This window comes from Dipodomys spectabilis, unplaced genomic scaffold (genome assembly GCF_019054845.1).
Source record: "Dipodomys spectabilis isolate Male_0828 unplaced genomic scaffold, ASM1905484v1 ptg000045l, whole genome shotgun sequence".
Taxonomy (NCBI): Eukaryota; Metazoa; Chordata; class Mammalia; order Rodentia; family Heteromyidae; genus Dipodomys; species Dipodomys spectabilis.
The window spans coordinates 5,984,917-6,007,110 of NW_024870722.1; the positions used below are offsets into that span (position 1 = coordinate 5,984,917).

A 22,194-nucleotide genomic window follows, 5' to 3' on the forward strand; every position below is an offset into this window, starting at 1 on the left:
ACCACTGAGCCAACTTCCCAGCCCTCACTTTTTTTTCCCATCAGTCATGGGTCACTATCCCTGAGCTCTTTTGCTCAAGGCTAACAATCTACTATTTTGAGCTACAGAGCCACTTCGGGTTTTCTGGTGATTAATTGGCGAGAAGAGCCTTTCCTGCCCAAGCTGGCTTTGAATTTTGATCCTCAGATCTCAGCTTTCTGAGTAACTAGGATTATAGGCATAAGCCACGGTGCACAGCTGGAGTCACTTTTATTTTTCCTAGTTGAGCAGAGAACAAGCGAAGAAGAAAATTTCTCAGTAACTGAGACCCATCATCCACTTGATTCAGATTTTTAGGTGGGAGTCATTGATTTCACTTACATTCAATTCGTTGTGGAAGTGGAATCAGGAATTTATAACTTCTGTAAGCACACACCGTGGGTGGGAAGCCAGAAATACTGGGAGCAAACATTGCAAGCAACAGCTGCATGGTGCATCTGAGTAGTAGGTCCATGGCAGAAGGGGATAGTCAGTCCATCTATTCTGAACTTTAAGGATGTTCACATGAAACTTTGTGTTTAAGGCTTATCATTTCTTAAATTTAAATTTTTTTGGGGGTGGGGTCCGGTCGTGCTGTCCCTCAGCTCTTCAGCTCAAGGCTAACGCTCTACCACTTGAGCCACAGCACCACTTCCGGCTTTTTTCTTTTTGCTTATGTGGTACTGAGGAATCGAACCCAGGACCTCATGCATGCAAGGCAAGCGCTCTACCACTGAGCCACCTTCCCAGCCCCTTAAATTTAAATTTTATTGTAAAGGTGATGTACAGAGGGGTTACAGTTGCATAAGTCAGGTAATGAGTACATTTCTTCCTGAACAGTGTTACCCCCTCCCTCGTTTTTTCCTACTTTTTCCTCACCTGACCCCCTGATTTCCAACATAGTGTCTAGTGAGTATCACTACTGTATTGGTTCAGTACTTGTTCTACCATTTCTATGCTTCCCCTTCCCCTCCCCAAATCATATAAACATATTCAAGACAAAAGGTACAGAAATAAAAAAGAGCAACCAAAGGGGAATAAACCAGAGGGGGGGGGGGGCGGAGAAAAAAGAACTGTAAACAGTACAAAAAAAACCCCACAACCTCATTTCTATTTCTTGGATTCATTTTGATAAGCATCATTTTATATGGTCACATATACATAGCTATTGAGCCATTGAGATCCTCTCCTAAGAATATCCTCCTTTGTTCTCACTGTGTGAATGTTTAGAGTGCTGTTTCACCATGTCCAAGTGTAATTACTTGTCTTTTAGTATCCATTGGAGTAACTTGTAGATTTATATTCTAGTTATTACAAATGAGGGAAACCATGCATCCTGTGTTTATTTGGGTCTAGCTTACTTTGCTTAACACAGCTTTTTCCAAGTCATTCCATTTCTTAAGGTTTATATTTAAAGAGACTATCCATGGCTTTTGTCAATATTAATGGAGTCCAAAAACCTCTCCCTTAATGACCAGAGTATGAGCATTTATCTTGAAAAATACACACCACCTAACTAATATGAGCTAAGCAATATAAACCATTAGACGTCAATTGGTTAGAGAGAGTTTCTTATGTAACAAAATGTGATTGTTAATGAAAAAAACTGACCAATTTTGAATCTAAACTTTTATAATGAACAGCCTTGAGTCCAGCCCTAAGAATATTATTTTTAAATTTTAATTTTCTTTATGTAATTATACATAGGGGTTTCAACATAACAACTTATGACTACAATGCATGTTGATCAGTTACCTTCCATCATTGTCTCTCCATCTATACCAACTCCACCCATCCCAAGTTACCTACCTCCATTACATACATTGAATATTGACTATTTGCCCACCATCCCTCTTTTCATTCATCACACCCCTCCCTCAAAGCCCACACTCCCCTCAGGCATATATCAAGACAAGAATATCAGATGCCTGATATTTTTTTGTTCAACTGTCAGTTGTCTATCCTTTTTATACTACATTTTAGTCCATTTGATTGTATATGTATGCTTATGGCCTTGTATGTATTTTCATATTTCTTTATATTTTAGATCTATCATTTACATGAGAGAAAACATGTGCCTTTTGTCCTTCTGAGACTGACTTACTTCACTTAACGTGTGTGTGTGTGTGTGTGTGTGTGTGTGTGTATGAAATCAATCACACCACATTTTCTTGTTATAGTGTATCTGGGCTGTTTCCACAATTTGGCTATGATGGATAGTACAGTAATGGTCATGGTTGTCCAAGTGTCTTTACTGTATCCTGACTTGTGATTTTTTGGATAAATGTTCAAGAATGGTACTGCTGGATCAATCTAGTTTTAGTTTTCAAGGAATCTCCAGTCTCCATGGTGGTTGCATTACATTCTTGCCAACAATGTAATCGGGGTCCTTCCACCACCACCCCACCCCCGCATTTCCTCCAGCATGATTTTGTTCATATTTTTGATGATGGCCATTCTAACTGAAGTGAGATGGAATCTCAATGTTGTTTTGACCTGCATTTCCTTTACGGCAATATTGACTATTTCCCATGTGTTTACTGGCCAATTTTTCTTCTTCTGAGAAGCTTCTGAGATCCTCTCATATATTAACTGGGTTCCTGGTTATTTGGGGTTTTAGTTTATGAGCTCCTTTTCTTTTTTTTTTTTTAATTTAATTTTATTTTATTTGAGAACATACTGTACAGAGGGGTTACAATTACATGGGCAGGATAATGCATACATTTCTTATCAAGCATTGCAGCCTCCTCCTTTGTTTACCCTTCACCATGAGCTCCTTTTCTATTGATTAGGCAGCCCTTGTCAGATGTCTTGGGGGGCAAAGATCTAAGTACATAACTTTATAACACTTATTCATTTAAGCAAGATTAAAAAAGAAGAAACAAGAACGACCAGAGTCAGAAATTAAAAAAATTTATTCTTATAATATGAGAAAAAATATCTTATTCTATATCTTATTCTAATTAAAATTTTTAATCTATTTCATGATTCAATTACATTTAAAACCATACATGGTAAAAACATGTTGAAAAGAGGTGTTAGGATCTGAGTATAAGATTAATGTTTATAGTAAGTGTTAATACTTTACATAATTTTGTGGACTATTTTAAATCCTATTAAAGTGTTATTTCAGTGATTTTAAATTTTATAAAACATGACAGTTTTTCAATGTCTATGCTATATTTTAAGTTACATTCATTACATTTTTCTTTTTTTTTAATTACAGAAGAAATGTCTTCTGTGAAAACATCTTGTGATCTATAAAACATATGGATGTGGGCTGGGAAGGTGGCTCAGTGGTAGAGCGCTTGCCTTGCATGCATGAGGCCCTGGGTCTGATTCCTCAGCACTGCATAAACATAAAAAGCCAGAAGTGGCACTGTGGCTCAAGTGGAAGAGCACTAGCCTTGAGCTGAAGAGCTGAGGGGCAGCGCCGAGGCCCAGAGTTCAGACCCCAAGACTGGACCCCCACCCCCCAAAAAAAGACATACAGATGTATAATATCTTCCTCCAATTATATGCTCTTCTCTAAAGGAGCTATAAGAAGTTTTGTGTGTTTTTTGAGCAATATCTATGATTTATGAGAAAAAAATTAGAGATTTATTATATTATCAAACCTTACTATCATTTTTAAATGCCGAAAGAAAATAAAAAATCGTATTGATGTTAACTTGATTGCATCTATATCATCTTTACTTTTCTGTAAGCAGATATAATTTTTCAAAAATGTAGTCAATTCCCCAATGTTTATGTCGTTCTTCAAAAGCATCAACTTTCTCGAGGCAACTAATACTGCATTTTGTCCCTGAAACAAGAAAGGGAACAAGTTAAAATGCTAGTGGATGCTTTCCTAGATACCTTAAATGATTTTTTTAAGTGTGTTGGGGCTGGGAAGGTGGCTCAGTGGTAGAGTGCATGCCTTGCATGCATGAGACCCTGGGTTTGATTCCTCAGCACCACATAAGCAGAAAAAGCTGGAAGTGGTGCTGTGGCTCATTGTAGAGAACTAGCCTTGAGCTGAAGAGCTGAGGGACAGCGCCCAGGCCCAGAGTTCAGGCCCCACAACTGACAACAACAACAACAAAAAGTGTGTTACTGTGGCTTGTTTGTACAGGCTCACGCTTGTATTCCTAGTTACTCAAAAGGGTAAGATCTGAGGATTTACATTTGAAGTCAGACCAAGGGGAAATGTCCATGAGACTCTATGTCCAATTAACCACTAAAAAGCCAGGATTGGAGGTATGCCTCAAGCTGGTAGATTGCCAGCTTCAAGCAAAAAAGCCAAATGAGAGCTCCAGTTCAAGCCCAGTTACTGGCACAGGGTTTTAAAGTGTGTCTGAGACCTTTCTCTTCTGTCTGACGAAAATGGAAAAATGCTAAGAGGAAATTTTCTGAATTGTTATCCTCACTTAAAACTACTAAGAGCAAAAATGAATACAGCATCTCCCTAAAAAAGTTCAAGTGGTAGGACAAAGGGTGAACAAATGCATCAGTGGCACTCACTAGACACTATATGTTGAAAATGAACTATTAGCCGGGCGCCAGTGGCTCATGCCTGTAATCCTAGCTACTCAGGAGGCTGAGATCTGAGGATTGCGGTTGAAAGCCAGCCTGGGCAGGAAAGTCCGTGAGACTCTTTTTTTTTTTTTTATTGTGAAAATACTGTACAGAGGGGTTACAATTACATGGGTAGTCCGTGAGACTCTTATCTCCAATAAACCATTAGAAAACCAGAAGTGGCACTGTGGCTCAAGCGGTAGAGTGCTCTGCTTGAGCTGAAGAGCGCAGGGATAGTGCCCACGCCCAGAGTTCAAGCTCCACGATGGACCAAAAAAAAAAAAAAAAAGAAAATATATAACTTGTGGGTGAAGACAGGAGGGAACAACTGGGAGAGCGCTAAGGGATGATGACATTGTCCAAAAAGAAATGCACTCATTACCTGAATTATGAAACTAATCCCTTGGTATATCATGTTTATAGTAACAATAAAAATATATTTTTAAGTTCAAGTGCCTTTAACGTAGTGTACAGATAAAAAGGCATCCTATGGAACATTGGTCTATTTTCTAGGATACAACAATCTTAAATAAAACAATCTGAGCCAAGTGCCAGTGACTCATGCCTGTAATCCTAGCTACTCAGGAGGCTGAGATCTGAGGATCGCCATTTGAAGCCAGCCTGAGCAGGAAAAAAGCCCATGAGACTCCACTGAACTGCCAAAAGGCCAGAATTCAATCTGTGGCTCAAGTGATAGAATGCTAGCCTTGAGCACAAGAAGCTCAGAGTTAGTGTTCAGGCCCAGAGTGAAAGCCCCAGGACTGGCAAAACACACAAATAAACCAAAAACCAAAAACCAATCTGTACTTTAAATTTTTTTTTTTATTCTGGGGATTAAACCTAGGGCTTTGTGCATGCTAGACCAACATTGTACTACAGGGCTGCCCTCACAGCCTTCTACCTTTAAACTTTTATATACTTTAGTTATACGCTAATAGTTTTACTGACATGTTAAACAAGTAACTGTAGACATTTAAAAAGGTTTTTTTTTTTCCCCCCTGGGGACAGGTTCATGTCACCTAGCCCAGGATGACTTGAAACTATGGACTCTCCTGTCTCAGCCTCCTGAGTGCTGGGATTACAGATGTGTACCAATGCATGCAGTTAACTTAAAAAGAGCATCACTTACCAAACAGCCTTCTAATTTCAGCATCTGCAACATAAAATGGTGGACCTAGGAAAAAGGGAAATATAGTAAAGAATCCTTTCAGTCAGTCAAACTCTAAAGAACTAGAAGATAAAAAATTGTTTCTGATTTTCATTAGCCTCAAACAGACTTATCTTTATGGCTATCGATACAATAAACTAGGAAAAATAATTTTATCCATGCATTAGGATTAAGTCAGGAAGCTAGACAAAAAGAAAAAGAAAAAAGCAGGTTTACCTGCATGTTTTGTTGGATCATAAGACAAAACAGCCAGGAGGTAGCGGAACCCTTTTCTTAAGAGAGACAGTATTATATCCGTATAACTAAAAAGAACACAAAAAATATAAATGTACCATTTTTCTACACAGGCAGAGGCTGGACGGGACTGGGGGCAGGGAAGGACCATGTCATTTACCATCTTCAACAAGCCCAGGTTTACCTCTCCTAGCCATCACATGGCATTTGGTTCTCACTCTGAAACCAAGAAATGAGTTCAGCAACTCAAGATCCCCTGGTCTCCCTGCTGAGCTGGGAAAGGGTAAAGAGGGGAAACAAGTGGAAGCTCCCTGACCTCCTATCCTCCAGATGATCCCAGATCTGAGGTCATCACAGAAAGACACACAGAGGCTCCTTCCAGCCTGATGTAGTCCTGGGCTGGGAGAAGGAGAGGGGTGATTTTGAACATGTACTTTCTTTTTTTTTTTTTTGTCAGTCGTGGGGCTTGAACTCTGGGCCTGGGCGCTGTCCCTCAGCTCTTCAGCTCAAGGCAAGCACTTTACCACTTGAGCCACAGCGCCACTTCTGGCCTTATTCTGCTTATGTGGTACTGAGGAATCGAACCCAGGGCCTCATGAATGCAAGGCAAGCACTCTACCACTGAGCCACCTTCCCAGCCCCTGAACATGTACTTTCTGAAGGATTGTCATGCTTCTGTGTGCTCAAGGCACACAGACCGCAATGATTATCAAAACTACCTATGAGTGCTGAAGGAAAGGCTGATTGAACTCCATCCCACAGATGGATTTGGTAGCTTTTCTCTGAGGCCCAGGAATTGCTGCAGTTTAACAACGTTCTGAGAGGAAAAACAGAAGTGAAAGTGTGGCTTGAGCAATATAATGTGCCAACCTTAAGGGAAAAAAAAAAAAAAAAACATCTAAAAAGCACCCTACTGGTTTTTATTACACAAGAGCATCACAGTGGAAATCATAGAAGTACTTGATAATGTCCTATTGAAGCTGAAGATACTAAAACTCAAGATGGTACTGAGGTAAAGTACTAGTGTATTAATACTAATATTAAATTATGTATTAGATTGGTTTATTAGTAGTGATGGCACTTTTGTTTACTGGTGGTACTGAGATCAAGTACTAACATACTAAGTGCTAAGATGCTAAGTGCTTCTACTGGTTCAAAGTAGTCATTTGATTAATAGGGCCAAGATCACCTGGGATGTATTAGGACTATTACTCCCCTCCCCCCACATACACATGCAAATGGAAGGAAGGGGGGAGAGGGGAGGGGAGGGGAGGGGAAGCAGGGAAGTAAGTAGGGAGGACATAGACTCTGTGTTGGCTTTCCTAGGAGTCCAGTTGAGACCTCACTGTCCCTAGTTAACCACAAATTAAAGAGCTCAGAGTCCACTTTGATGGCCTTCCTATCTAAAGGTCAGATAGGTGCTGCCTGCCAGTGTTGACTGAGTTTCCTATGTGCTAAGTATAAACTGTGCCAAATACTGGGGAAATAGCTGTACGCCATGTACCCAGTCTGCCCTTGCTCTGCATCTGATGATTGCTAGTTTGATCGATACGAAAGCATTGCAAACACATGCTTTAATGATAACCAATGTCTTGTGATTTGTTGGAATTATTTTCACATATTTCTTTTTTTTGGGGGGGCGGGGGGGGGGTCCGGTCGTGGGGCCTGAACTCGGCCTGGGCGCTGTCCCTCAGCTCTTCAGCTCAAGGCTAGTGCTCTACCACTTGAGCCATAGCGCCACTTCCGGCTTTTTTCTTTTTGCTTATGTGGTGCTGAGGAATCGAACCCAGGGCCTCGAGCATGCAAGGCAAGCGCTCTACCACTGAGCCACCTTCCCAGTCCCTCACATATTTCATTACCTTATTCCTTTCCTTCCTACCCTTCCTTCCTTTCTTCCCTATTTCCTTCCCTCCTTCCTTCACTCACTCTACATCTCTTTTTCTCTTTCAGACAAAGTTCTGCTATATAGTCCAGGCTGGCCTCAAAGTCACAATCCTCCTACACTAACCTTCTGAGTGCAGGGATTGCAGGCCTAGGCTACTGCATCTGGCTCACATATTCTGTTTCTTCTTATTCCCATGGCAACCCTTTGAAGTAGTTTGATGTATGGATCAAGAGCAAGCTCTGAGCGTTTGTCATAAGCTAGCTACTTCACTTACTAGTAGCTTTGTCCTTTTGACCTTAGTTTTCTTATCTGTACAATAAAATAAGGCATGCATATAACCTATGAAACTTTATAGTACATTTGAATATATCAGTCCATATTATTTTAAACACTGCCTGGCACACAGCAAGAATCCACAGGTCTTAATATAAAAACCATATATATGGTATATGTGTGTGTGTGTGGTGTGTAGTCTGCACAAGATCCATAAAAAACTATATTTTTATTACTAAACAAGTGATTAAATTTTAGTCTGTAGTGAGCAAGAGTTCACATGCATTCTTTTATACTGGGAACAAAAAAAGAAGAATCCACAGGTCTTACTGGCGGTAAAATGGACTAAGCTAAGGCTGAAGGAAATGACAGAGCCTCACACTCTCTACACAGGTCCTTATACAGAAATTGTATACTTTTTTGCAACTCAGCTAAAAACAAAACCAAAACACAATTAACAAAACCAAATCACTTACCGTTTGCGATCATCTGGATTGATGGCGACTAATGCTCCTCTATCCCAAATCCTGTCAAATTGGCCAATATTTGCCCTGTCAGAAAGGAGGAGGGGGGAAAATGTAACATTTTCTCTATGGAAATGTCAGATCTTGAGCAAGATGGATTTTGTTCTTCATGTCCCAGTTCACCAAGGAATTAGAATCTCGTGTTGATTTTGTCCTTCAATCTAGAGGGCTGTGCTGACCTGGGTGTGGGAAGCTAATCATAGTTTTAGGAGTGTGTGGCAGCAGTTTCCTTATTTCCTTATGACTTTGAAGCACAAAGTAAGGACAGATGGTAGTGTGTGATACCTCCTGGCTCAGCTTCTGTATCAGAGACTTACAGGAGATGAGATCTTGCCTCCTTCTGCACCCCATGCTTTGTTTTTGTTACAGGTGCAGGGGCAAGGTAGAAGATACCACTTCTCTCAATCTACCTCTCTTCTTCCCAGCTTGGGGCATAATATTGTTTTTCATATTCACATTCAGTTTATAGCTAAGGCTGTTGTAATTGGAGAACAGAGGCTCAACTCAATCCTTCATGCATGCTGTACAAATGGATGGCAGAGATGAGACATCCCAGCCAATCCTGCCAAGGAAGTACTCACTTAAAAAATGCACATACGCAGTCCTACCTGGGAAGGTCAAAGATGCTGCAACAGTACAGTGAAATGTTTCCCGAAGAACTCTGGAATGACACAATGAAAGAAAAAAAATTCTACTTAATTTGGAAGTATCTGAACGGCCAAGGAAAGAAAAGTGGACCCAAGTAAAGCTATGGAGGTAGAGAATGCGTACTCAACACAATAAATAACTCCATAGCATTTAACAGTTTCTTTTTCTTTAAAAACCTATGTGGGATGTATGGTGTATATGTGTACACCGTTATATGTTATAGACCGTGATAGACAATTTGCTCCAGGAAAGTTAGAATGAGCTTGTGACTTTAAATGAGCATCATTATTCCACAATACTGTGAAATTTGGGAAATTATGTAATCACTTAATCACAATTAAAAAAAAAAAAAAGAACCTCGGGGAAGGTAGGGAGGGAAGGGATAGTAGGGGGAAAACAATGGTGGGGGTAACAATGCTCAATAGGAAGTGTGCTCATTACCTTACTCATGTAACTGTAACCCTCTGTATAGTATCTTTACAATAAAAAAATTAAAAAAAAAAAACCTATGTGGGGTTCTTTTGGGTCAACTCAAAGAGGAAAAAAATCATAAAGGTTAAGGCATACTAACCTAAACAGTGAGTTATAACTTGTTTCAGAGCTTGTTAACATTCTAGAAATGTTTACTTAAGCAGCATCTTGATAATGTTACTCTGCTAGAGATAAATCCACAGGTCAATTTTCAGTCACGCTGATATTAAATGATCAGATTATTTTTGTATGTTTGTGTGCACACACACGCACATATGCTGATATTGGGCTTAGACTCAGAGCCTTGTGCTCTTGCTTGTTTTCTTTTTTTCTCAAAAGCTATTTGATCTACATCTCTACTTCTGGCTCTTTGCTTGTTAATTGGAGATAAAAGTCTCATAGACCTTTCTATGCAGTCTGGCTTTGAACCATGTTCCTCAGATCTCAGCCTTCTGACTACCTCAGATTACAGTGTCTGACTTCAGAATGTTCAGTTACTTTAAAAGCTATTTAGGGAAAGTGTACTTTTCTTGCTTTGTCTTAATAATTAACTTATTTATAAAAACAGCTAGTGAACCAGATCCCTATCCTGGTTCTAGCTAATGTGGGTGAATTGGACGCTGACTCTGAGGTTGGCCTGTGGGGGCAGGCATGGGCATAGAGAGACATGATGACACAGAATAGCCTGTATGGTTATGGTTGTGGGCCTGAGAACAATGTGAACGTAGGAGCCAGCAGGGAACTGCTTGGGAGCCTTGCAGATGGTTGACCCAGAGCTGACCTCTGATGGGGTGGCTTGATGTACCTGCTAAGATTTAAGTGAGAGGCGGCTGAAGGTACATTCCAGCAGGGTAATAGGGGGCATATCAGAGGGAGTCTGGGAGCTGGGAGTGAACTGTGACATGTCAGGACATGGTTGAGTTGATTCTGAAATGAACTGTCAATACAGGTTCCCAAGCAGAAGAGGGAGGGTCTTTGGAGACCATCTTGGAAGCACTGTAGTGGTCCATCCAGGTAGCAGGGGGCTGGAGGCAGGGAGAATACCCAATGGATCTTAACTCTGACTGCAGACTGGAACCTCCAGGCAGCCTTGGCCAGTACTGGCATCTAACAGGATCTCAGAAAATGCTTCTTAACAAAACTAAGAAAAATTGGGATGAGTTGGGAATGTAGTTCAATGGCAGACTCTTGCCTAGCATGCACAAAGCCCTATGCTCCATCCCCAGCACCCACACAAAGGAAGGAGGGGAGGGGAGGGGGGCAAGCAGGGGAGGGGAGGGAGGCAGGGAGGAAGAAAGGAAGGAAGCAAGCTAGCTTGGAATAAACAGATTTGACCTCAACTTACACACACACACACACACACACACACACACACACACACACACACACATGCACACACGCACGCACACCCTTGATATCACCTTACTATAAATAGTTTATTTACTTATTTATTTATGAGACTCAGTATGTAGCTCAGGTTAAGGCTTGAACTCCCAGTCCTCCTGCCTCAGCCTTCCAAGGGCTGGGATATTATCCATACTGGTTTTGTTTGCCTTTTTTTAGGGCTTGAACTCAGGGTCTGGGCACTGCACCTGAGCTATTTTGCTTAAGAATAGCATTCTACCACTTGAGTCAGTCATAGTTCCTTTTCTTGATTTTTTGGTGTTTATTAGAGATAAAGAGTCTCACAGACTTTCTTGCCCGGGCTGGCTTTAAATTGTGATCCTCAGCTCACAGCCTCCTGAGCAGCTAGGATTATAGGCTGGAGCCTCTAGCATCCAGCTCTATACTGTTAATCCCTAGCTCTTTATCATATATAATGTCTCAGCAATTCTTAATACCTTTTTTTTTTTTTGGGGTCTGGTCGTGGGGCCTGAACTCTGGGCCTGAGTGCTGTCCCTCAGCTCTTCAGCTCAAGGCTAGCACTCTACCACTTGAGCCACAGCGCCACTTCCGGCTTTTTTCTTATGTGGTGCTAAGGAATTGAACCCAGGGCCTCGAGCATGCAAGGCAAGTGCTCTACCACTGAGCCACCTTCCCAGCCCTCTTAATACCTTAATAGGGGTCCTTAGTCATGCTGAGGAAAACCTCAGAAGTTATGGAAATCACTGTTTACCCCAATCAAAACACACCTTAAATACTGTGGCACCAGGTATTTCGGCGAGTTGTTCTTCTGAGTAAGAAAGATTTTGCTCCTTAAAAAATTCCCGTATCCCAAGTTCACTGATTTCCACACCAACGACATTGTGACCCCGGTCTGCAAACCTGCACAAGATCATAGTCACACTTCAATTTTCATTAAAAATATAGTGTTACATAAAGAGGTGTAGTGTAGTAATCATACATTTTCTTTACTGGACATGGGGTATATAGCTCAGTGGCAGAACACAGGCCTATCATCTGCCAGACCCTGGGTTCAGTCAAAGGTTGGAGGATGGGAAACAAGGGAGAGGAGAAAGAAGTGATTCATATGAATCCAGGTGCATGAGTTTTCACTGGGCACGTAAAATAGTGGTCTCTATTTCCTTAAAGCTCGTGTTATTTGCAATTCTGAAGAATTTATTTATATGGCCATAGGTAAACAATTAAAATTTGGAAAGTTATATGTTAGATTGCTGATTTAATACAAATTTATTTCACAGGATAAAATACCCTTTCAATTCCCTTAAATTAGTGCTGTCCAGGAAAACTTTCTGGGGGGTGATGGAAATTTCCCTATCTGTATATGCAACACAGCAACCTTTAACCACACCAGGTATTGAGTTCTTGAGATGTGGCTAGAGTATTGGAGGAATGAAATTTAAAATTTTATCTAGGTTAAGTTTAAATAGTGTAGTGGTCCATGCTAGTAATTCTAGCCCTTGGAGAGTTGAAGTAGTTGGATCATAAGTCTGGGCTATACACCAAGCCCTTATCTTAAGAAGAATTAAAATGGGAAACAAAAAAATAGATTGTCATGTGTGGCTCACAACTACTGTTAGAACACACAGCTTTCAAACATTAGTACTCAAATCTATAACCATTTCATAATTTCTACTTATATACAATAAACACCCAAAGATGTGTATTTTTATTACCATGTATAACTAACTAGTTGCCTTTTTTCCTCTGGTAAAGTTTATAAAGGTAGAATTCACACTTTTGGGATTTTGGACTCACAAGTAGACAGTACTAAAACAGTAGTAATACACAGCTTAACATATTTTTCTGCTTTTACCTAATGTTTCTTGCTGACAAAAATCACATGTAAGTAAATGTGAGCTTTCCAGGCTGCTCAAATTGTTTCTGAATCTATCAACTGAGTTAGAATCAAATGCCTATTCTCAAAACAAGAACAGCACTAACTGTGACTCCTCCTGTGTACTCTGGTGGGCAGAGGGGAGCAGGCATAGTTCTACAATGATACATAGTACCTTGTCTTATTAGTCACGTTAGATAAAAACAAAGAAAAAATGCTAGTTTGTCTTTCATATTTCCTAGGAAAATAACACACTAGAATATAGCAACTTTTAGAATGACTTCACATTTTTGAAGTGATACAATGTAAACAAAGATGTCATCCACACAGGGTGCCTATATTTCTATTTCCTAGCAGTGCACAGAAATAGGAGGCTTAGCCTATAATAGCAAACAAAGCAAAAAAAAAAAATTCCCAGGGAACAGATTTTTTTCACCTACATCATATAAATATTCAATCAAAGAAAGTGTGCTATTATCTGCTCATACCATTTCATCTCAACTGCTTTTCCACAAAGAGGAAAAAATACCCTCAGTCCACTCTGGCCATTAAGAAATGTCTCCAGATGCTTCTTTAATAGCCTGGGAAGGAAAAAAAAAGTATTATAGTTTGTTTGAATTAGCCCAACGCACAGGAGCAGAGTTGTATGATGCTAAGAACCTTTCCCATCCTATCTCACCTTACAAAGACCTTAATGAGTACATAATGTTGATTATTATCATCTCAGTTTACACATAATGAAACAGGACTGGCTCAGTCACATAGCTAGTTAGTGGTAAATCTGACTTACACTTTGGGTTTTCCTGATGAATGATTACAAATTTTAAAATATCTTCTTTTTCCTTTAGTTATGTTTTAAAATTTCTATATTACGTTCCAAATTTTTATTTAAAAAAATGATTTGGAGCCAGGTGCTGGTGGCTCATGCCTATAATCCTAGCTACTCAGGAGGCTAAGATCTGCGGATCTCAGTTCAAAGCCAGCATGGGCAAGGGGTGTCTATGAGACTCTTATTCCAATTAACCACCAGAAAACCAGAAGTGGTGCTGTGGTTCAAGTGGTAGAGTGCTTGCCTTGAGCTGAATGGCTCAGGGACAGTGCCCAGACCCAGAGTTCAAGACCCAAAACTGACCAAAAAAAATTATTTGGAAAGTGAGCCTTGAGACTCACACATTTTTCAAGATTTACTTTTGGAAAATTCTCTTTAAGCTTAACTCCTGTAGTTCAATTTCCTAAGTTTAACTCCTGTAGTTCATTTCCTTGGTAGTGTTTAGTAAGGTCATCCTCATCAGAACCAAACTCTGGTTCTTGAGGATGCTTCAACCTCCACTCTGCAAAAATAATGATGGGGATGATGCTATCTCCTAGGAGGGTGGGGTATTTATCTAGAGGTAAACAAGGTCCATCCATAATGATCAGTTTTTTTTTTTTTGTTTGTTTTGTTTTGGTCGGTTGTGGGGCTTGAACTCTGGGCCTAAGTGCTGTCCCTCAGCTCTTCAGCTCAAGGCAAGTGCTCTACCACTTGAGCGCCACTTCCAGTTTTTTAGTGGTTTATTGGAGATAAAAGTCTCATGGACTTTCCTTCCCGGGCTGGCTTTGAACTGTGATCCTCAGATCTTCAGATCTCAGCCTCCTGAGTAGCTAGGATTATAGGTGTGAGCCACCGGTGCCAGGCTCATAATGATCAGTTTTTACTATACTCATTCTATTATAACTGAATTACAATCAGCACTGATCCCATCATGTATCCCAACTTTTTCAAAGTTGGCTCTGACACAGACACATTGTGCAGTTCTCTAGCCCATTGGATAATTTCTCTCCAAATCTCTTCCTTACCACTTACAGATTACTTTTCTTGTGTAGTACTGGGGGATTGAACTCAGGTCCTTCCACTCCACAGGAAATACATTAACATTAGAACATATGCTGTTAGAAAGTAGCTAGGTCAGCATTTATATTAGGAAATACATACATACATATTAGAAAATAGATATTTGTATATATATAATAAAATATATAATAAGCACACAGACATAGCATAACTCAAAGACACCATATTTGTCAGTCATATCATTATACATCAGGAAAGAAAATCACACTGTCAACTGGCCTATGGGGTACCCACAGATGCACTTGGATTTCTGAGATGCTATGTAATAGGAGAAATTAAACTGTGCTTCTTAAAAATCAATCTAACATTGTGTGTATGTATATATATATATATATATGTATATATATTATTGATTTTATTTCAGTTTCTGACACAGACTTTCTTCGATAGAGGAAACAGGCCTTACTGATTTCCTTTTTCTTGATGAAACGTAGTGTTACCGGTCACCCACTTGTCTTGCCATTCTTGCAGGGTTAGCACGCGTGTCTGATGTACCTCAGAATCAGGGAACTCTTTAATATCAAGTGATGCTTTTGTGTCACCCATTGTTTGTGGACTCCTCTGTCTCCAATCCTGAATAGAAAACATTCACAAGGTGGTCAGATAAAGGCACTGCAACTCTATTGATGGGATAAATGAAAGTCTATTATCCTTGGCAGTCTTGCTTTCAATGCCCACTAAAAAGCCATAAAAAATTACTTTTCCTCAAGTCTAGTGGTAGAAACTTAGTTCACACATTAGGAAACACCTTTAAATTTGAGTTATACTCAACAGTGGAATAGAATGCATAAGTTAGAAAGATAAAAAAAAAATTAGGCATTCCAGTTTAAAATTTTTCTTAGAATTCTTCTAGCATCTTTTTTTTTTTTGGGGGGGGGGTCTGGTCGTGGGGCCTGAACTCTGGGCCTGGGCACTGTCCCTCAGCTCTTCAGCTCAAGGCTAGCACTCTACCACGTGAGCCACAGCGCCACTTCCGGCTTTTTTCTTTTTGCTTATGTGGTGCTGAGGAATTGAACCCAGGGCCTCATGCATGTAAGGCAAGCGCTCTACCACTGAGCCACCTTCTCAGCCCCTCTTCTAGCATACACTTTAAAATTTTCATTTGCTTCTATGCTTTGGCAGTATGTAATCCATACAATTTGGAGAGTTCAAAAGATTTGTTATAAAGGTGAATAAATGCAACACTGACACTCACTAGACACTGTATTGAAATTGAACTATACAACTTGTGGGAGACAGGGTTTGGGAGGGAAATTATGGGGAGAAAACAAGGGAAGAGGTGGCACTGTCCAAAAAGAAATGTACTCATTACCTGACTTGTGTAACTAACTCCTCTGTATATATGTTTACTATATTTTTTTTAAAAATTAAAATAAGATTTGTTATGCAAGAGAGACTACCATCTTTTAACTTTCAGGCAAATCATGCTATTTTGGTTAACATACTTGCTTTCTACCATACCTCCTCTTAGGACTTTTTGCTAATTAATTGAAAAAAACAAAAAAGTCTCATGGATCTTCCTGATTGGGCTGGCTTTGAACCATGATCAATACTCTCTCTCTCTCTCTCTTTTTTTGGTCAGTTGTGGCGCCTGAACTCTGGGCCTGGGCACTGTCCCTGAGCTCTTCAGCTCAAGGCTAGTGCTCTACCACTTTAGCCACAGCACCACTTTCAGCTTTTTCTGCTTATGTGGTGCTGAGAAATCAAATCCAGGGCCTCACGTATGCAAGGCAAGCATTCTTACCACTGAGCCACCTTCCCAGCCTGATCAATACACTCTCAATCTTATCAATCACCACATATTTTATCAGTTTCATCTTCTTGGGAAAACTTTCTTGGGTTTGAACCAGGACCTTGCACTTGCAAGGCAATAGCTTTTCCACTTTAGTCACACTCTCAGCCCTTTTGTCTTTATTTTTTTCAGGTACAATCCCCCACTTTTACCCAGGTGCCTCAGACAACAATCCTACCTATGCTTCCTGCATAGTAGGATTACAGACATGAACCATGCTACCTGGCTTATTCACTACAGCTTGTTAACTTTTATGGGCCATCCTCAAATTGCAACCCTTCTGTCCCTGTCTATCAAGTAGCTGGGATTATAGGCTCAAAGTACTACATCTGGCCTACCTTGGCTGGTCTTGACTCTTAGTAGATACTTAGCATTTTGAATCGCTATCCTAACCCTAGACCCTAAAGAATTCCTTCTTGTCTGCATAGGCAAAAACAAAATACCCAAACAACAACGACAACAACAAAAACCTCACTTTTTTTTTTTTTTTTTTTGCATTTTTGTTGTTGTTGTTGTTTTTTGTTGGTCCTGGGCCTGAAAATCAGGGCTTGTCCCTAAGCTGTTTTGCTCAAGGCTAGCACTCTACCCCTTTGAGCCACAGCTCCATTTTTGGTTTTCTGGAGATTAATTGAAGAGTCTTATGCCCTTTCCTTCTGGGTTGTCTTTGAACAGCAATCCTCAAATCTCAGCCTCCTGAGTAGCTAGCCATTTTTTTTTCCACTTTGCAGCTTTGTTGGGCATGGAGTCCCTGGTTAGAAATCATTTTCTTTTGTAATTTTGAAGGAATTGCTCCATTCTGGACCAGCTTCTGTCTTTTGAGTTCAAAGACACACCGATCCTGATATTTTCCATGTGACAACTCTTCTCTCCCTCAAAGCTTTTCTTTGCCCCTTTCTGCAATTTCACAATTCTATGCCTTATTTTGGGTCTATGTTCATCTATGGGGCCAAGTTCATGAAATCTTGGAGTGTTAGCAGAGATACATCAGTATCGCTCTCTACCTTGGTCCTTTTGGCTGAGAAGAGAATCAGACAATTTGAGACATGCAGTGAGAGGAAAACTTATTAGGAAAGGACTGTTTTAGGGACGTGATGAAGGGCAGAGGAAAGAGATTAATTATGTGCCATGGAAAGATGATATGTTAGGTCACACTCAGCCTTCTTTGAGGCACATACATGAGGGTTAGGTCTAAATAGAGGAAGACTTTGAAGTAAGGAGCCCGAGAGTCTAAATGACTTCTTATAGCCATTCTGATGCCTCTTGCTGGGTGGAGGGAGTTCTATACCCAGTGCTGAAAAGCCTAGAGGTGAGAGAGGCCATTCATTGAATGCAGATGCCTAGCTCAAAGTGAGCTAGGAGAACTCTGTTTCAGAGAAAGGCAGATGTCATAGGTTTAGAAAAGCTTTGCATATGGAGAATGTTTTCATTTTGTCTTGATTACCTTCCTGTCTAGAATCACCCGCCGCTGAGTAGCTCTAAGATTTCCCTATATGAGAGGTTGAGGCGTATATTCTCTAGATGGAAAAATTTTGCTGGTACCTAAGCTTGTACCTGAATATGTCCTAATAAGGTCTGCTTTTGTTAAGGCTTGGTCTTTATCCCAAGTATATGGTTCAGTTTAAAAGCTTGGCACAAGCTCTGCTCACTACTGCTGGTCTTTGGGACAGGATCCACCATGTAGTTGCCCACCTTTTAATTAAGACTCCTGATCAATCTTTCAAAATGTGACTTCTCTGTCTTCTCACCATACAACAAATTCAAGCAGGGAGCAAAACTAGGCAAAAGGAGTCCCAGTTACAGGTGTAGTTTGGTTGATCATTCTCTCAGTGCTGGAACTCCAGGGTTCCAGAAAAGTTGTTATTGATGTTATCACTTGAGGAGAACTATCTGGTTCCTCTGAGCTGATTGCTCCTCCTGCCCTAGGGTGCAACCTGATCATCTGATGTCTTCATTCAGGGCTTATCTGCCCTGCAAACTCTTTTTCTAAGGTTTAGTTTCAGTCCCTGGTCATAGAAATATAATTGATCAGGCCTGTCTTTCCCAGAACCCAAAGTGCCCGTGGTGAGAATGGTTTAGAATGATGACAAATGCAAAATGGAGGCAGAGATATCAGGCTTTTCAGTTACTTTGTGGCAGCAAAAAAAAAAAAAAAGAAAAAGTTTAGGTATCAACTGCAGATATACTTTCAATAGACGGAAAGTGGCTGGTTTCTAGGGGGAGAGCAACCATTTTAGCAACTAGAGTTTGAGAACATTTCTGAGATTTCTGCTAGAGGTTTTAGTAGGTAGGAAGCTTAGTTACAGTACAGTGTTTTATCTTAGGGATCTTGTGAATTATTTCCCCCAAGGTCATGGCTATGTTCCTCTGCTATCACACAATTTCCTCTATAAGGAGTAGAGACCTCAAATAAATTTTGTGTGTATGTGTTGGTCCTGGGGCTTGAACTCAGGGTCTAGGCTCTGTCCCTGAGCTTTTATGCTCATGTCTAGCATTTAACCAGTAGAGCACAGCTTCACTTCCTGCTTTTTAGTGGTTAATTGGAGTTAAGTCTCACAGACTTTCCTGCCTAGTACGGCTTTGAACCATGATCCTCAGATCTCAGCCTCCTAAGTAGCTAGGATTACAGGCATGAGCCACAGATGTCTAGCTCAATTAATTTTTTTGAGAGGTTTTATTTGCGGTCACCATTATTCATGGCTATCAGATGTTCACAATTCTTTTTAATTTTCTATTTTTGGGATTATTTTTTACTTATTAATGAAACTACTGTTCCTGACCTGCTGTTATATATTTCTCATCTTTTCCTATTTCTCTTTACCTTTTATAATCTTTTTTTTTTAAGACACAATACTTTTATCTTTCTACTCTTCTATTTACTTTTCCTGCTGTTATTAAGTCTTTCATTTTCTTTATTTTTTTTTTCCTTTTTTTTTTTTTTGTCAGTTGTGGGGCCTGAACTCTGGGCCCCTTGAGCTCTTCAGCTCAAGGCTAGTGCTCTGCCACTTGAGCCACAGTGTCACTTCTGGCTTTTTCTGCTTATGTGGTGCTGAGGAAGCCAGCCCAGGGCCTCATGCATGCAAGGCAAGCTCTCTACCACTGAGCCACCTTCCCAGCCCAAGTCTTTCATTCTCTGAAGCTCCTTTTTTTACTCTCAGGTGTTCTTTTTTTGTATGATTCTGTTCTTATTTCATCAGTAATTTTATTCTATTTATTGCATAATCTGTTACTTTCAAGTCAGTTTTCCTATTGATTTGTTTTGGCTCCTTTCTTTCAAATTAGACCCTAATTTTCAAATCAGAGCCAAATTATAGTCGTTGCTAGAGCTTATTGATCCTTATTTGTTCAGATTCAAAAGTAAATACCAACCAGCCAACCAACCAACAACTCAGATCAGAAATTTAAGAATGTGGATGAGGCATTTAGCTTGTAAACTTCACCGTAGTTATGAGGTGAATAGAGTTCTTTTGGAAAATTGATGTGTAATTTCTGGATAAAGAGCCTTAATTCATAAATGCAAAATTCAAAATGCTCCAAAATCCAGAATTTTTTGAGGGCCAACATGATGTTTAAGATGTTTCAGATTTTGGATTTTGAGATTCAGGATGTCTAACTAATAAAAGTACTAAAAAAACACTCCTCAAATCTGAAACATTTCTGTTTCTAAACATTTTGAGTAAGGGCTATTCAAACTGTACCTGTTTGGTGTGGTTCCACAGACAGATTTTCTTTTCTTCTTTTTTTTCTTTTTAAAAAACTAACTTTTTGCTATAAATCTTTTTTCCCATTTTTATTAGCATTGGTTAATTGTCCAAAGGGATTTCACTCAGACACGTTCATATGTTTAGAGTGGCCACTGATCAGACTCAATCCTTCCCCTTCCCCCCCCCCCATTATCAGACTTCTTGAGTCCGTGAAAATCTTTATTATGTATTCATTTGCTTTCTAAGTTCTAATTTTTTGTCTTATTTTATTGTTCTCTTCTGCTCTCCCTATTCTAATGGTTTGTACCACTAAAGGAGGGATCCAAAATAGTGTTTAAAATCTTATTCTACATCGAAAGTGTATATTTTCAAATAATGTTCTCATTGCTTTATTTTTGTGTGTATATGGGAAAATACAAAGGGAACTGAGAAAAAAGAACATGTAAACAAAATCACTGATCCATCTGATCATTTAAGGGACTGCTTGTCCTTGCAATATGAAGAACAATAGACCACTGCTATGCCAACATTTCCTTTAAGTCACTAGTGAAACTAGTTTGGGGGTATACTACTGTGGTATTATTAGCAGATCAAAATTAACGATTCTCTGGTGGTATAGTAAACATCACACTGAACAGGAATTTAAGGAAAAGTTTTTCTTTTGTTACACAATTTGATTCCGTTGTAGTTAGGACTCAAAAAGGAATCTTCATCACTAGAATGAAATTCCCTTCTCAGCAGGTAGCAAATGATGTTTGCATAGGCTTCAGTGGTGTCAGGCGTTTTTAGAGAGGTCAGCAGGAACTAACTGATTATATCGGGTACAGAAAAGCAAGAGGCTTGCATTCCCTTCCCCCACCCTCTGTTTTTGTTTCAGAAACTCTGGAACCAAAAGTCAGGACTCCTTCACTGAAAATAAAAGGGAAGCCTAATCTTTATCACAGAGCAGAGCCACTGCCCAACTCTGTCCCACACAACCTCAACTGTAACTATGCTGTAAACAGTTTCCCAACTGGGTTTCCGCCAATTCTGAAGACATCAAGCATCTCGCAATACTGCAGAAGTGAAAAGTGAAGTTCAAAGTGCGAGTGAGAACAGGCAATCTCTGGTCATAAATGTTAATTTCCAATATGCTTAGTGTCAGTCCCAGGCCTTCCGATCTTTAAAAACAAAATTGCTTCTGCTGTAGTTTTGTTCTCAAAGTTGAAGAGTATCTGCCCTGAGGTAGACATAGTTTGTAAAGCTTTATTCAAAGCATTCCACACACCTGTGTAACACACCTTGCACAGAGCACACCTTAGAATCTTCACAAAGCCCCAACCCTTCCCTTTCCCCCTCCAAAGGATCACTTAACTCTTCTGGCAATCTCTCTCTGTCTGTCTGTCTCTCTCTCTCTACCTTTCTGCCTTAAACAAAAATCGTTAATACACAGCAATATCTTGGAGCCATTTAAGACCACGGACCATAAACGATGCCAGCTCGTTATTCCCAGTTCTTGCTTCTGCTCTCTGAGCCCCATCTCTCGGCGCGGGTAGCCGCCGTGCTTTTTAGGAAGGCCTGTCCCGAGATAGGCTGTCCTGGGCGGTCATCACAGTGCTACCCCAATCGTCCTCTTCCTCACCTGCTCGCCCCGGGCACCAGGGAAGGTTAGCTAGCGATGGTAAGCGGAGGGTCAGTGGGTCTCACGCGGCGCCTCCGGCCTCCGGCCCCGGTCCCCTGCTCAAGGTCCCGCCTCCGCACACAAAGGCCACGCCCCCGAGGTTAAGCCACGCCCCCTCCGCAAGCTCCGGGTTT

General features: G+C 40.3%; 1 protein-coding gene across 1 annotated transcript; it reads right to left on the reverse strand.

The window, feature by feature from the left end:
* Window positions 1–3,693: 3,693 nt before the first annotated feature.
* On the reverse strand, window positions 3,694–22,127 carry Tpmt (thiopurine S-methyltransferase). Its single transcript, XM_042678586.1, has 9 exons — window positions 22,022–22,127; window positions 15,314–15,480; window positions 13,505–13,597; window positions 11,911–12,043; window positions 9,268–9,320; window positions 8,612–8,686; window positions 5,960–6,045; window positions 5,705–5,749; window positions 3,694–3,823 (listed from the first exon to the last, which is right to left on the reverse strand). Exons 2-9 carry the CDS (start codon window positions 15,451–15,453, stop codon window positions 3,711–3,713), a joined length of 738 nt encoding a protein of 245 aa, XP_042534520.1. The 5' UTR covers window positions 15,454–15,480; window positions 22,022–22,127; the 3' UTR covers window positions 3,694–3,710.
* Window positions 22,128–22,194: the final 67 nt, after the last annotated feature.

Coding starts and splice junctions, on each gene's coding strand:
- Tpmt (XM_042678586.1), bottom strand. CDS start 15,453: ATGGGTGACACAAAAGCATCACTTGATATTAAAGAGTTCCCTGATTCT. Junction 12,044..13,504: donor AAAGCAGTTGAGATGAAATG/GTATGAGCAGAT, acceptor GATCTTGTGCAG/GTTTGCAGACCGGGGTCACA. Junction 5,750..5,959: donor TGATCCAACAAAACATGCAG/GTAAACCTGCTT, acceptor CCTTTTTCCTAG/GTCCACCATTTTATGTTGCA.